General features: G+C 32.6%; 1 protein-coding gene across 1 annotated transcript; it reads left to right on the top strand.

The window, feature by feature from the left end:
• Positions 1-13,238: 13,238 nt before the first annotated feature.
• Positions 13,239-14,442, top strand: LOC100267515 (peroxidase N1-like). The gene is made up of 3 exons (XM_002269705.5): positions 13,239-13,633; positions 13,737-13,897; positions 14,018-14,442. Exons 1-3 carry the CDS (start codon positions 13,239-13,241, stop codon positions 14,440-14,442), a joined length of 981 nt encoding a protein of 326 aa, XP_002269741.4.
• The last annotated feature ends 355 nt before the right edge of the window (positions 14,443-14,797 follow it).

The raw sequence follows: 14,797 nt of genomic DNA on the forward strand, positions 1-14,797 counted from the left end.
ACATACTCTAACTCTAAGGAGCATATGTCAAATTCCACTAAAGGAATTACTATGGCCATAGATTTTATGACCACATGTCCTTTGGATCACCTAATGGGACACACTGTCTCAATCCTATGAGATATCATGGTATCTCTATCGAGAATACTTGTTACCACTAACCTTTATCAATGGTGACCCAATTTATAAGAATATATGACCACTTTAGGGTCTCACCCATAGATCAAAGCCTCCTGCTGATTTAGATCAACACAGACTCAATATCCTCTCAAGGTTGAGAGTCCATGTAGTATAGTACCTTGGTGAATCATGACATTTGATAGTCATACATCATGATTCACTGTAGGTCTTGTCTAGTATGCATCACATAAACTAGTGCATTCACCATGGGAAACTCATTTCTATGATCAAGATAAACCATCCCTTCAATTAGTGGGAGAGAGAGAGAGAGAGGGGGGGGGGGGGGGGGTTGGTGAACTATAGTTTCTACTAGATTGCTCAAATGCATGAACTTGTGGACAACTTATCTACTTACAAGGAACCCATGACTTGTATCTTTTGTGCAACTTCTAATGTATCTAAGTCATATACAATGTAAGAGACATGGGTTGAATGCTTAAATCAATTTCAATACACCAAAGGGATAGCAAGGAAATAATTAAGTCTAACTTTGTTACATCATGTTTTGCTTTTAAGGGCTTAATCCCAATAACAACGTCTAGCAAATCAGAATTAACATGCATTTCTAAAAGAATAATTTATTTCCATTTCGGTTAACCAAAATTTGAGGACTAGTTTCCTTGTAGTCATTTTACTCGAAATCAACAAACCAAAATGGCATGAGAAGATACTGCTAACAAACCAGAATTATCAAGTATTGCCAAAAATCTAATTTCCAAGTTTCAAAAATAATTTCAAAGTTTTAGCAAACCAGAATCTAAGGATCAGTTTCCTTGTAGTCGTTGCACTCAAAATCAACAAATCAAAATAAAAAATTAGAATAAACTTGCATTGGCAAAATAATTTCCAACAAGCCAGAATATTTTTTGGAATAAGAAGCCATAATTTTTTTTTTTTAAAATTCAGCATGGTTAACGCAACAATTAAAAGGGAAGAAATTAACCATGCTGAAATTAAAAAAAAAAAGATTAATTATGACCTATTGTTCTAAATATTCTGGCTTGTTGGAAATTATTTTTCCAATGCAAGTTGATTTCAATTTGTTGATAATGAGTGCAACAACTACAAGGAAACTGATATTTAGGTTTTGGTTTGCTAAAACTTGGAAATTATTTTTGAAACTTGAAAATTAGTCTTCTAGTAGTACATGTTGATTATGGTTTGCTGGAGGTATCTTATCATGTTATTTTGGTTTGCTAATTTGAGTACAATGACTACAAGGAAATTGGTCCTCAGATTCTGGTTTGTTGAAATGGAAATAAATTATTCATTTACCAGTGCATGCTAATTTTGATTTCTAGATGTATCTTATTCAAAATTTTTATTTTTTATTTTTTATTTTAGCATGGTCAATTTCTTGCTTTTTAATTGCTGCCAACAAGATCATTCCTAACACTATAAGAATTTTTTTTTCCTTTCATTAACTAACCTTCCCTTAATTATTCAACCAATGTATTCTGTAATATCCTTTCCTAATCAGCCTTCCTTAGACAACCAACTAATGTTAAGTAACTCTAACGGTGATTTGATGTACCTATATATATTACCATAATAGAAAAACAAATCAGTGAAAATGAATCCTTCTCAATTATTTTAATCATTCTTCTAATATTTTTTTTTACAAAATTCTTCATGCATGTATTCAACAACAAATTTTCCTTGTTGAATTTCATCAGAGTGTCAAGGAGACCAAGCATACATGTATTGGACCTGTTCGCATGTGTGGTCTCGAGTTTTGACCATGCTTCAACAATAGTGTTGTACCTTTACACAAGGATTAAGATATTGGTAGAAACTGATGTTTGAAGAGCTTGTAAGAGAGTGATCTTGTCACAACCAAAGTTTATAACTTTGGTTAGTAGTCAACATCATAATTCCTGGAACTTGTTGCAAGCATGCTTAACCAAGTCCATTTTTTGTTAATGTCTACAGATCCGGTCCACTTGTTGTTAGGTCTAAAACTTACAGTTCCTTTATTTTAGCAAGCTATATATATATATATATATATATATTTAAGTTTGTTAGTAGGTTTGGGTTGCAAATTTTGTTTCCTCTATTATTTCCTATTTTTGCTCAAACTGTTGAGCTATTAGAAATTGTATTTAAACATCAGTTTCATTATTGAAGAGGTATCGATCAATTATTTTGCAATTTAACGTTGTCTTAGGAGGATCGACCCCTCGAAATTTAAACTATCTTTTATTTTTAGTTGTTGCTGCTCAACAAAGTACTTGTGAGCATATTAGATCTTCAATAAACTTAGCTGGACAAGGTAGATATCCATCTAGATACCCTATGAGATCATAACTAAACAATAGATTTGTAAACTAAGAATGATAAGCAACATACTTGTTGCTTTTCATTAGTTTGATTCGAATATGAGTGGTTGTATTGGTAGAGATAAGGGTGGTTGATTGGTTTGTGATGGTATTGCCTAATGCCGTAGCCATAGGTGTTTGATTAGTTTCAATAGAGGATGGGGTTCTAGACATGGTTTCACTAGTATAAGAGAAGAAGAAAGAGATGATGGAGGGAGATGGAGGTCAGGATCAAAGGAGATTGGTAGAGCAAGTTGTGCTTTGATACCATATCGTAATTGTTCTCCCATTGATTATCTTTCTTTATATAATTGTTTACGTGTGCTTAACCCTTTTACTCTAACACACAATAGCTTATGTCAAATATTTTGGTGGTAATATGATATCTTGGTGTTCTAAGAAAGCAAAAGAGAGTGGCCAAAACCTCTACTAAAATTAAATACTAGGCTTCCACTTCTACTATTATAGAAATTTCTTAGATACAATATCCTTTGCATAAGCTCATTATTCCTTTTGTCTAAATCCCTTGTTATTAAATTTTGGGGAAAACAACATTGTCATGTGCAAAACCTCTCTTTCATTTCCGAATCAAGCATATTAAAATTGATCATCCTTTTGAATGTTCCAAAAAAAATAGCCAATAGTTCTTTCACCATTTCTCATATTTCACCTCAGGATCAACTGACTAATATTCTTACCAAGCCCATGAGTAATGTCTTTTGTAAATCAAGATTTGGCTCTCCAAAGAGAGCACCATGTTGCAGCAGCATATAACAAAAACAACAAATTCGAATAATTAAGCTTAATCATACTAGGCTTGATACTTGTCATTCTTAAGTCTTTAATTAGGAAGGTGATTGTAATATTGGGTGTATAATATTATGTATTATAGGGTATATACTTGTCATTCTCAGTGTAATTTATGATATTAGGGTGATTGTTGGAAACCATTTTGTAAATTTAATAAAACAAAACAAAACAAAACATTTTTAAATTGTGGCCCATTTAAATATTATTTTCCCTAAAATAAATGAAACGTGGGGTCACATCTCTTATGGAGTAGCCACCTATGTCTACAGATGTGAGACATATTACTCGGTTGAAAACTACCCTAAGTTTTCTTTGATGGGAAGAAGAGAAAAGAAAATACAGATATACAATATTAATTCCAGAAGTGGGAAAAATGATCTTTGGTCTACAAAAATAAGTCTGTGAGTTCCATTGGTGCATGGACATAAGGTCTTGTAAGGACTAGCCAACTAATCCCTATTTTGTGTGAATTTGATTGCCATGGCTGGAGGTATGATCTTGGATTTTCATTTTATTACTTGTAACTGTTAGAGATTTTTATCTTACATTTGGTATTAGAGCCAAGGTTCTTTGGTTAGGCTTTCGATTCAATATTTATTGTCTTAAATGAATTAAGTTCTATATTCGTATATGATAAGAGAAATTTATCTCCATATTCATTGGGGATTTCTGATTTAATCCATATGGAGAAAATTTAGTAGATTCCATATTTATTGGATATTTCTGATTTAGTCCATACGGAGAAAATTCAGTAGACATTTCTCATATATGTTTTTCTGGAGTTGAACATGTGACCATGGGTTACTCCCTTAACTAGAATAGTCCTTGAACCATTGGACCAAAGCCCATGACTTGTTAAAGATTGCCTTCTCTAAACTTAAATGTTGGCTCCATCATTGTGAACAACTTGTATAATTTTTTTTTTATAAAGTAGTATTTAGAAACACTACTTATATTTGTTTACCATTGATTTTGGTAATTTTTTGATGTCATACTAAAGCAACATTTGATTAATCAAGTAATAGTCACAACATTCTTGATTATGATAATGTTAAGTGACAAAAGAAAGTTTCATTTTTGTCACATTAAATTAATGACATCAATATTTGTAAATAATCATAAAAAATAATAATTTTACCCCATAGGGTAATTATTATGTCTTGTGTTTATTTAGGATGGGATAGTAAAAAAAAAAATGTTGCGCACAAGCCTAAAATTACCAGTCCATTATAAAGTAATTAAAAAAAATCATTTGCGTGTTGTTTTCTATTCCCACAGGAAAGTTTATGACCACGTGTTAATTTTTTTGTTGATTGAATTAATTTACATGAGTAAATTTTAATTTTTGCTTCATTGCATAGTAGTAAGCTTTGTCATTTATTTTGTAGTTTAACCTATATCTATTCCAAATTTTGATTCATCTCATATACCTTCCTTGAATGGTGATAATTATGCTAATTGGAAAGAGAAAATTCTCCTTACATTAGGGAGCATGGACTTTGGTTTAGCACTTCGTGTGGATGAGCCACTGGTTCCTACAAAATCAAGTACCCAAATCGAGAAAGCATCATATGAACGTTGGGAGCAATCTAATTGCTTAAGTTTGATGTTTATCAAGTCTAGTTTTGGGAAAAGTATTCGTGGTTCAATTTTTGAATGTGCTAAGGTGAAAGAAGATCTCAAGGCTATTGAGCAACAGTTTGAGACTTCTGACAAGGCTTTGGTTAGCACCCTAATGACAAAGATGTGTTCTATGAAGTTTAATGGCACCAAAGGAGTGCATGAGCACATAATGGAAATGAGGGATATTATTGCTCAACTTAAGTCATTGGAGATTGAGATGTCTGAGTCATTTCTAGTTCACTTCATTCTTAATTCTCTTCCATTTGAGTATGAGCCTTTTAAGATTTCATACAATACACATAAGGAAAAACGGTCTATCAATGAACTTTTGACCATGTGTGTGCAAGAGGAAGAGAGACTAAATCAAGAAAGGATTGAAAGTGCCCATTTGGTGACTCAAGAAAAGAAACCAGGCAAGAAAGGTAAAGGAAAGCAAAAGACACCTTTTAATCATGTTAATAAGAGCGATATCAAGTGCTTCTTTTGCAAGAAGAAAGGACACATCAAGAAGAGTTGTCCCAAATTTAAGGCTTGGCTTGAAAAGAAAGGTAATCTCATCTCTTTAGTGTGTTATGACTCTAATATGGTTCATATTTCTTACAACACTTGGTGGATTGATTCTAGTACTACAATCCATGTTGCCAATACCATGCAGGGCTTCTTAAACCAAAGGAAACTAACGGAAAGTGAACGCTCTATCTATTCAGGAAATCGAATAAGTTCACATGTGGAAGTGGTTGGTACTTACAGACTTGTTCTTAGATCGGGCTTTGTTTTAAACCTTGAAAAAACTTTTTTTGTTCCATCATTTTCTAGGAATCTTATTTCAGTTTCATGACTTTTACCATATGGTTTTAGTTTTAAATTTCTTGGTGTTTCATTTCATTTGATAAAAGACAATGTCGTTGTTGGTGATGGTATTTTGGATAATGGTTTATTCAAACTCAATTTAAATCCAAGTTTTAATCATAGTCTTACAACTATGCATGGAAATGTTGTCATTAAGCATGATGTTATAAATGAGAAATCTTTCATATTGTGGCACAAGAGATTAGGTCATATCTCTATTGAAAGAATTAAAAGATTGGTAAATGATGGAGTCCTTAAGGCTCTTGATTTTACTGATTTTGATATTTGTGTGAACTGCATTAAGGGAAAGCAGACCAAAATGACTAAAAAGCAAAGTGCCAGGAGGGCTTCTGATATTTTAGAAATCATACACACTGACATGAGTGGTCCCAATGATATGTGCTTAAATGCTCAAAGATATTTATCACTATTATCTATGACTACTCACGATATATGTATCTCTTTTTGCTTTATGATAAGTGTGAAACACTAGATGCTTTCAAAATCTATTAAGCAGAGGTAGAGAAACAATTGGGTAAACAAATTAAGACTGTGAAGTCTGATAGATGTGGTGAATATTATGGTAGGTACATTGAAAGAGGACAATTATCTGGTCCATTTGCAAGATTTCTACAGGAACATGACACTGTTGCCCAATACACAATGCCTGGCTCACCATCCTAAAATGGTGTGGCTGAAAGAGGAAACCAAACCCTAAAAGACATGGTTAGGAGTATGGTTAGTAACTCCAACCTCCTATTATCCTTGTAGAGTGAGGCCATAAAGACAACGACATATGTACTAAACCGAGTTCCAACCAAAGTAGTTCCTAAAACGCCTTTTGAGTTATGGAAATGTTGGAAGTCTAAGGCATGTACATGTATGGGGTTGCCCAACTGAGGTTAGAATTTATAATCCACAAGAGAAAAAATTAGACTCAAGAACAGTCAGTGGATATTTCATTGGCTATGAAAAAAAGTCTAAGGGATATAAATTTTATTGTCCTTCTCGTGCTATGAAAATTGTAGAATCTCGTAATGTAAGGTTTCTGGAAAATGATGTGATTAGTGGGAGCAATGAATCTCAACACTTAGTGTTTGAGGAACGCCATAATATTGAACCCACTCTTGAGTCTTCAAGTAGATTGATTATTTTCCCTGATAATCATCAAGATTTGACAATCCAAGAAGCACTAGTTGTTAATGAACCACATCATGAGGATATTTTGGTGGATTAAGTTATTCAACATCCTCAACAAGGGAATGTTGATATAACATTAAGAAGATCTACTAGAGAAAGGATAGTTGCAATTTCTTCTGATTATGTTATGTACCTACTCAAATATGACATTAATATTAGTGTCGAAGATGACCCCATTACGTTTTCACAAGCCATGGGTGGAAGTGAATCCACATTATGGTACAATGCCATGAAAAATGAAATGAATTCAATGGTTAATAATCAAGTCTGGGATCTTGTTGAGTTGCCCAAAGGTGCAAAGGTCATTGGTTGTAAATGGGTTTTTAAGACTAAAAGAGATTTCTCGGGCAATATTGAAATATATAAGGCAAGACTTGTAGCTAAATGATTCACTCAACAAGAAGGAATTGATTATCATGATACCTTCTCTCTTGTTTCAAAGAAGGATCCATATAAGATAATCATGGCATTAGTAGCTCATTTTGATATGGAGCTACATCAAATGGATGTGAAAATAGCTTTCCTTAATGGAGATTTAGAGGAAGAGGTTTACATGAAACAACCAGAAGGGTTCATCACAAATGGAAATGATCATATTGTTTGCAAGCTTAAGAAATCTATATATGGACTAAAACAAGCATCTCGTCAATAGTATTTAAAGTTCCATGATATTTTGTTCATTCGGTTTTATAGAGAATGTTATGGATCACTATATACACCATAAGGTTAGTGGGAGCAAAATAATTTTCTTAGTATTATATGTGGATGATATTTTACTTGCTTCAAATGATTTGGGCTTGGTTCATGAGGTGAAGGGATTTCTCTTGCAACAATTTGATATGAAAGATATGAGTGAAGCTTCTTATGTCATTGGCATAAAAATTGAGAGAGACAAATCTCAACGGATATTAGGATTACCTTAAGAAACCTATATCAATAAAGTGCTTGAGAGATTTCTCATGAAGGATTGTTCACCCGGTACTGCACCGATTGTCAAAAGTGACAGGTTTAGTTTGAACCAATGCCCAAGTAATGATTTGGAGAAGAAAGAGATGAAAAATATTCCTTATGCATTTGTAGTTGGGAGCTTAATGTATGCTGAGGTTTGTACAAGACCTGACATTTCTTATGCAATAGGAATGTTAGGCAGATATCAAAGTAATCCAGGTTTGGAACACTGAAAAGCTGCAAAGAAAGTCATGCGATACCTTAAGGGGACTAGGGACTACAAGCTTACATACAGGTGATCTGATCATTTGGATGTGGTTGGATATTCAAATTCTGATTTGTTGGTTGCCTTGATTCTAGAAAGTTGACATTTGGATATGTCTTCTTATTAGCTAAAGGGGCTATTTCATGGAGAAGTGAAAAGCAAACATTGGTTGCTACTTTGACCACAAAAGCAGATTTTGTTTCATGTTTTGAAGCAACGTCACAGGCTATTTGGTTGAGGAGTTTTATTTAAGGGATTCAAGTTGTTGACTCAATTTCTAAGCCATTGAGAATTTACTGCGATAACTCTGCTATAGTGTTTTTAACGTAGAATAATAAGAGTGGAAGTTGTAGTAAACACATCGACATAAAGTACTTAGCTATTAGGGAACATGTTAAGTCAAATAAGGTGGCTATTGAGCATATTAGTATTGGATTGATGATTGCAGATCCTTTGACGAAAGGATTGCCACCTAGGGCTTATAAGGAACATGTTGAACATATGAGACTCAATTTTGTTTTGTAAATTTCATGTAATTGAGACACCCTTTGTGTATTATCGCATTTTTGATCAATATGAAAACTCCAATTATTTCAATCTTATCTTTTCATTTGGTTGTATACATAAAGTTCAGAGAATGACAATATGCATGTTATGAATGTTAAGTAGACCTTGAATGAGAATTTTGGAAACACATTCATAAAGGAATGACTCACATATTGTTCTTATTCAAAAGAGAAAGTTACATTGTAATACATGGAAGGTAATACTCGTTCTTAGAGGACTTACCACCATGATTCCTATGCTTTAAACTCTTTTGATTAAGTATAAGGATTTAGGGAAAAACATGTTATGTATTAATTTAATTAATACATATTAAGTAATTTTTATGGGCCAAGTGGGAGAAATGTTGGAAATCGTTTTGTATTTTTTATAAAATAAAATAAAATAAAATATTTTTAAATTGTGGCCCATTTAAATATTATTTTCCCTAAAATAAATGAAATGTGGGTTCACATCTCTTATGGAGTAACCACCCATGTCTATAGACGTGAGACATTTACTCGGTTGAAAACTACACTAAGTCTTATTTGATGGGAAAAAGAGAAAAGATACAGATATACAATATTAATTCCAGAAGTGGGAAAAAAGGGTCTCTAGTCTACAAGAATAAGTTTGTGAGTTCCATCGGTGCATGGACATAAGGTCTTGTAAGGACTAGCCAACTAATCCCTATTTTGTGTGAATCTAATTGCCATGAATGGAGATACGATCTTGGATTTTTATTTTATTACTTGTAATTGTTAGAGATTTTTATCTTACAACTGTTCATTCATTTGATGTACACATTGACCTTGACAAATAACGTGATGCTTATTTTATGTACACCACCACCAATATGAGCAATAATATTTGGTATATATCGAGAGTTGGTATGTATTAATTTTGGACCAAACAAACAGGACAATTTCCACTTTATGAGTTGGACATCATAAACTTTAGCAAGACCAAGAGTGGGTAACCTTCACTATCAACCCATCAACTAGTCCATGTGGTCCCTTTTATCAGGTATGAAAATGTCAGCTCTTTCAATTAGCATTCAAGTATATATGAAGGTGTGACAACTAGGTTTTGAAAACTTGAATTTATTGGCTTATGCAAATATGCAAATAAATGATGGGTACAAGTCTCAGGAAATAAAAAAGACGAAAACCACCTTGTATTGGATTGGTGGAAATTAATCTATGATGGGATGGAGTTAATTAATGGGAGAATTATATAAATATGCTGGATTATGAAATTCATAAAAAGAAAACATAACCCAAAAATGACCATTTCAAGGAAAGACAGTTTGACCCGAAAAAATCTACATAATTAAAAAAGCAAACTTTATTTTTTTAAAATACAATTCATTTATTTATTATTTATTTCATTTTCTTTATTAAATTTTTATTTTAACATCATGTGTAATTAATACATTAAAATAGATTCGTTTTTAATATAAAAATATACTCACCTATAATAATTAATTATCTAATAAATAAATAAATAATAATATTTTTATATTTATAATATTTATAATTTTTATATTATGGATTTCATTTTTTATATTTTTATTTAATTTTTTTATATAATATTAAACGTAAATTAAAAAAAAACACCATCCACTTGTGTTAACAAAAAATTAGTAATTGATCATTTTTAAGAGCATTTAATTTTAAAATCAATATAAGTGTTTGCATTGAATTTTTAAAAAAAAATATAAATTCACAATTCCCATCATATTACATTAAAAAAATAAATAAAAAGAAAAACTAATTTTTTATTAAATATGTAAAAAAAAATATATTTTTGTTTAATTAAAAATTTAAACAATTAAAATTGTTTTATTTTAATAAATAACATTTTAAAAAAGTATATTATGTATTTTTTATTTGGCATATTATTTAATAATCATTGTCAAAGTGTCATAACAATGGCAATAAAAAATTTAATAAGTTAGTACATCCTACTATCTACAAAGGTACTTTAGTTAGTGATATTGTTACTTTTAGGTAAAAATAATGTTACTATCTTTGGTGACATATTTGATATAGAGGCTAAAACAATGATGAATGATAAATATGCTACTATGGATATATCGGAATATATCAATGGATATTCTGATACAAAATATTGGTGAGATGAAAATTGATCAACTTATAAAAATGTTTAGAAAATTTCTAAACAAATGATATAAAAAGTAATAATGAAAATTTTGAGGTTGTATTATTAAAGAAACTGATATATGTATGATATAATTTATAATATCCAATAATAATATTTAGAATTTAAAAGCATGTTTTATAAAAATTTATTTAATTTGAATGTATTCAATAACATAAAAGAAATGATGATACATGTATAGATATTTTTTATTTTAAAATTTTGATAATTTTGTTTATATTTAATTATTATACAAAATATAAAAGAATTAAAATTAATTAATTTATAATAATTTTATTTTAATTAATTTATAATATACATAAAATATATATTAATTTATACATGTAAAATTCTCATTGATAGACTTTTGTCAATGCACCTTTCCTTGACTGCCATGCATCAAGATTATCCATTAGTAAATGTTTATTCTGATGGTATATATCAGTTAGGGAAAGTAAAATTTCTTGTAGTGGTTGTTCATCATTTGATGTCACTATGATGCTTATTTTAAGTAAACTTGTTGTGATATGCAAACGTAGATGCCTTGGGTATGTATATGCATGCACCACTGCCAATATGAGCAATAATATTTGATGTATACGTATCCCGCGAGTTCATCCTTATTAATAAGATGTACGTAGGGTTGGTAAGTTAATTTTTATACCAATCAAACCAGGACAATTTCCACTTCTTTGACTTGGGCATCATCAACTTCATCAAGACCAAGAGTGGGTAAGCTTTACTGTCAACTAGTCAATATATTTTTACAAAGCTTAAACAAGAAGAGAGGGAATTTGGCCAATGTTGGCAAAAATTGATACACTAGCTTGTTATATGCTTAACCATATCATAGTCTTAAAAATTGGTCTATTATTGCATTTTTTTTCATTAACAACTTAATTATGTAAACATACAAATTCCTTGACAAGATGTGTTAAGGGCAAATTCTTGATATGGAAATAGATGAGGTCATGACTTATTTTGACCACTTGGATGAGTTACATTGTTTTAATCACCCATAACATTGTCCCTTACCTTATAAGTGAAAGTCACATATATTTATAAGTACCGGTTTCTAAAAACATATTTAATTAATATTATTTTAATGAAAATGTCATTCATATTAAGAAGGTAATAACTACCACCACTTGGAAACCATAAATAGAACTCTACCCAAAAAGGGAAGGATGAGCTTCCATTTTTATTCATTTTAGATAGCTCCTTATATATCCAAGCTTCATGCCAATTGAATTTTTTTTTTTTCTAATACAAGTTCATTCAATTATAGTTTATGCTTATTCCGGTTTCTAGCTTAGCTGCTAAGCTCTAAATGAAGTTTTTTTTTGCTAAAAGTAGTGGTGGTATTAGGCCTTCAAAAAAGGGTATAGATTTACTATTAAATGTTGGATGAGAATTTGGCAATTATCATTTTCTATTAAATTTTAAAATACTTTAAAATTTGTAGGAGTCTATGCAAGTGGAGGTATTGAATGGGGGTGGCTAAGTCGGAAGAGAGTTGAGGGGCCCTAGGTGCACCTAGGAAAACTTAAAAATTTGATAATTCATCCAACATAAGTAAAGATTATTCCTAACAACTACTAATTAAAAAATGAATTTGAAAATTTTAAATAAATTAATTAAACGTTATTTATGACAAATGCCACTTCAAAGCAGGTTTGAGAATTTCAACATTTCACTTTCCGTCAACGAAAGGAAATAAATAAGATGGAAGAAATAGACAATTTCTCATATTTCTCAAATGAATGCCCAAAGCGAAAGGAACAAAGATATATTGTTCTATGGGAGTCACATCTTTAACGACTGATTTAATTATTTTATTCGTTTAATGTTGGTTGATATATATTATTTTTCAAAAATGAAATGTTAATACATAAAAGAGAAGGAATGAGTAAAAAGTATAATTAAAATGCTACATACTTTTCCTTTGAAATTGTCAATAAAACCTATAAAAGTCTAGTTTAAATTACATTAATCAGAGGAAGAAATTGGAAGTTCTAAACTCAGTCTTGGAAGGAAAGACTATTTGTCATATATTGAAAAACCCAAGGCCCACAGTGCAACTTGGAACTTCTATATCCTTTCTAATTGGTATCTCATCAGTAGGTTGGAACTTGGAACTGCACGCTTTGCTTACTCGTTCTCGGTGTGCTCAGGTGCTGACCTCATCATTACTCATATAGGCAATTAGGAGCTAGCTTATAAATACTCGGCAAGTCTGGCCTCCCACAACATCAAACTGCTTCAACATACCAATACCCTATAACATATTGTAGCTCTCTTCTTCACCATCTTAAAATCCTTCCCTAGCTAGAGTATTAATGGCCGCCTTAACATCCATATTGCTGTTTCTACTGCTAATTGCCATGGCTGCTGCATTGGCTCAAGGCCAAGGCACGCGGGTCGGATTCTATTCCTATACCTGCCCTGAAGTCGAATCCATTGTGAAAGAGACTGTTACAGATCATTTCAATTCCAACCCAACCATTGCCCCTGGTTTGCTCCGCATGCACTTCCATGACTGCTTCGTCCGAGGTTGCGATGCTTCCATCCTCCTCACTGGCTCCTCCACTGAAAGAACTGCTGGTCCCAATAGTCTGTTGAGAGGATATGAAGTAATAGATGACGCCAAGACCCGGCTGGAAGCCGCCTGCCCTGGAGTGGTCTCATGCGCTGATATTCTTGCTCTCGCTGCCCGTGACTCTGTCCTTCTGGAATGCATATATGCATGATTCATGGCCGATCTCATCATATTACATTATTCAATGCCTTATGTATGCATTATTATTATTTATGCTGCTCCAACGTTTTACGCAGACCAAAGGAGCAAGCTGGAAGGTGCCCACAGGGCGGAGAGACGGTCGTGTTTCATTAGCATCTGAGACTGCCAACTTGCCAGCCTCCCGTGACTCCATTGACCTCCAAAAGCAAAAGTTCGCTGACAAGGGTCTCAACGATCAAGATCTTGTTGCTCTTGTTGGTAAGAACTGTCGTATGAAATTCATAATTATTCAACTTACTTAGCTTAATTTCTTGGCTCTACTCCACCAGAGTCTATATACCTAAATTAACTCGGTACATGTATGTGAATACATTACAGGCGGTCACACTATTGGAACTTCAGCATGCCAATTCTTCAGGGACAGACTGTTTAACTTCAACATGACAACTGGAAATGGTGCTGACCCCTCCATAGACCCCGCCTTCCTTCCTCAGCTTCAAGCTCTTTGCCCTCAAAACGGTGATGCAAACAGGCGCGTTGCACTGGACACTGGTAGCCCCAACACATTCGACGCCTCTTTCTTTAAAAACCTGAAGAATGGGCGAGGAATACTGCAGTCGGATCAGAAGTTGTGGGAAGATGCCTCCACCAGGAGCTACGTGCAGCGGTTCCTAGGCATCAGAGGCTTGCAGGGATTGAACTTCAACGTGGAGTTTGGGAGGTCCATGGTGAAGATGAGTAACATTGGTGTCAAGACTTGCACTGAGGGTGAGATTCGCAGGGTGTGCTCCGCAATTAATTAACTCCATCCCATCACAGAATAATTTTCACCAATCAAACACAAGGTGGTTTTAATCTTTTTTTATTTCATGAGACTTGTACCCATCATTTACTTGCATATTTGCATAAGCCAATAAATTTAAGTTTTCGGAACCTAGCTATCACACTTTCATATATACTTGAATGGTTATTGAAGTATATGTATGTAGCTGACATATTCATATTTGATGAAAAAGGGGCCACATTGACTAGTTGATAGTAAAGCTTACCCACTCTTGGTCCTGCTGAAGTTGATGATGTCCAAGTCAAAGAAGTGGAAATTGTACTGGTTTGATTGGTATAAAAATTAATACATACCAACCCTACATTCTATTAACA

Source organism: Vitis vinifera, chromosome 12, assembly GCF_030704535.1.
Source record: "Vitis vinifera cultivar Pinot Noir 40024 chromosome 12, ASM3070453v1".
In the NCBI taxonomy this organism is placed as follows: domain Eukaryota; kingdom Viridiplantae; phylum Streptophyta; class Magnoliopsida; order Vitales; family Vitaceae; genus Vitis; species Vitis vinifera.

What these genes read in the sequence shown, in the direction of transcription:
- LOC100267515 (XM_002269705.5), top strand. Translation starts at nt 13,239, where the DNA reads ATGGCCGCCTTAACATCCATATTGCTGTTTCTACTGCTAATTGCCATG. An exon ending in CGTGACTCTGTCCTTCTGGA is followed by an intron (nt 13,634 to 13,736) that starts ATGCATATATGC and finishes TTTTACGCAGAC; the next exon opens with CAAAGGAGCAAGCTGGAAGG. An exon ending in AGATCTTGTTGCTCTTGTTG is followed by an intron (nt 13,898 to 14,017) that starts GTAAGAACTGTC and finishes AATACATTACAG; the next exon opens with GCGGTCACACTATTGGAACT.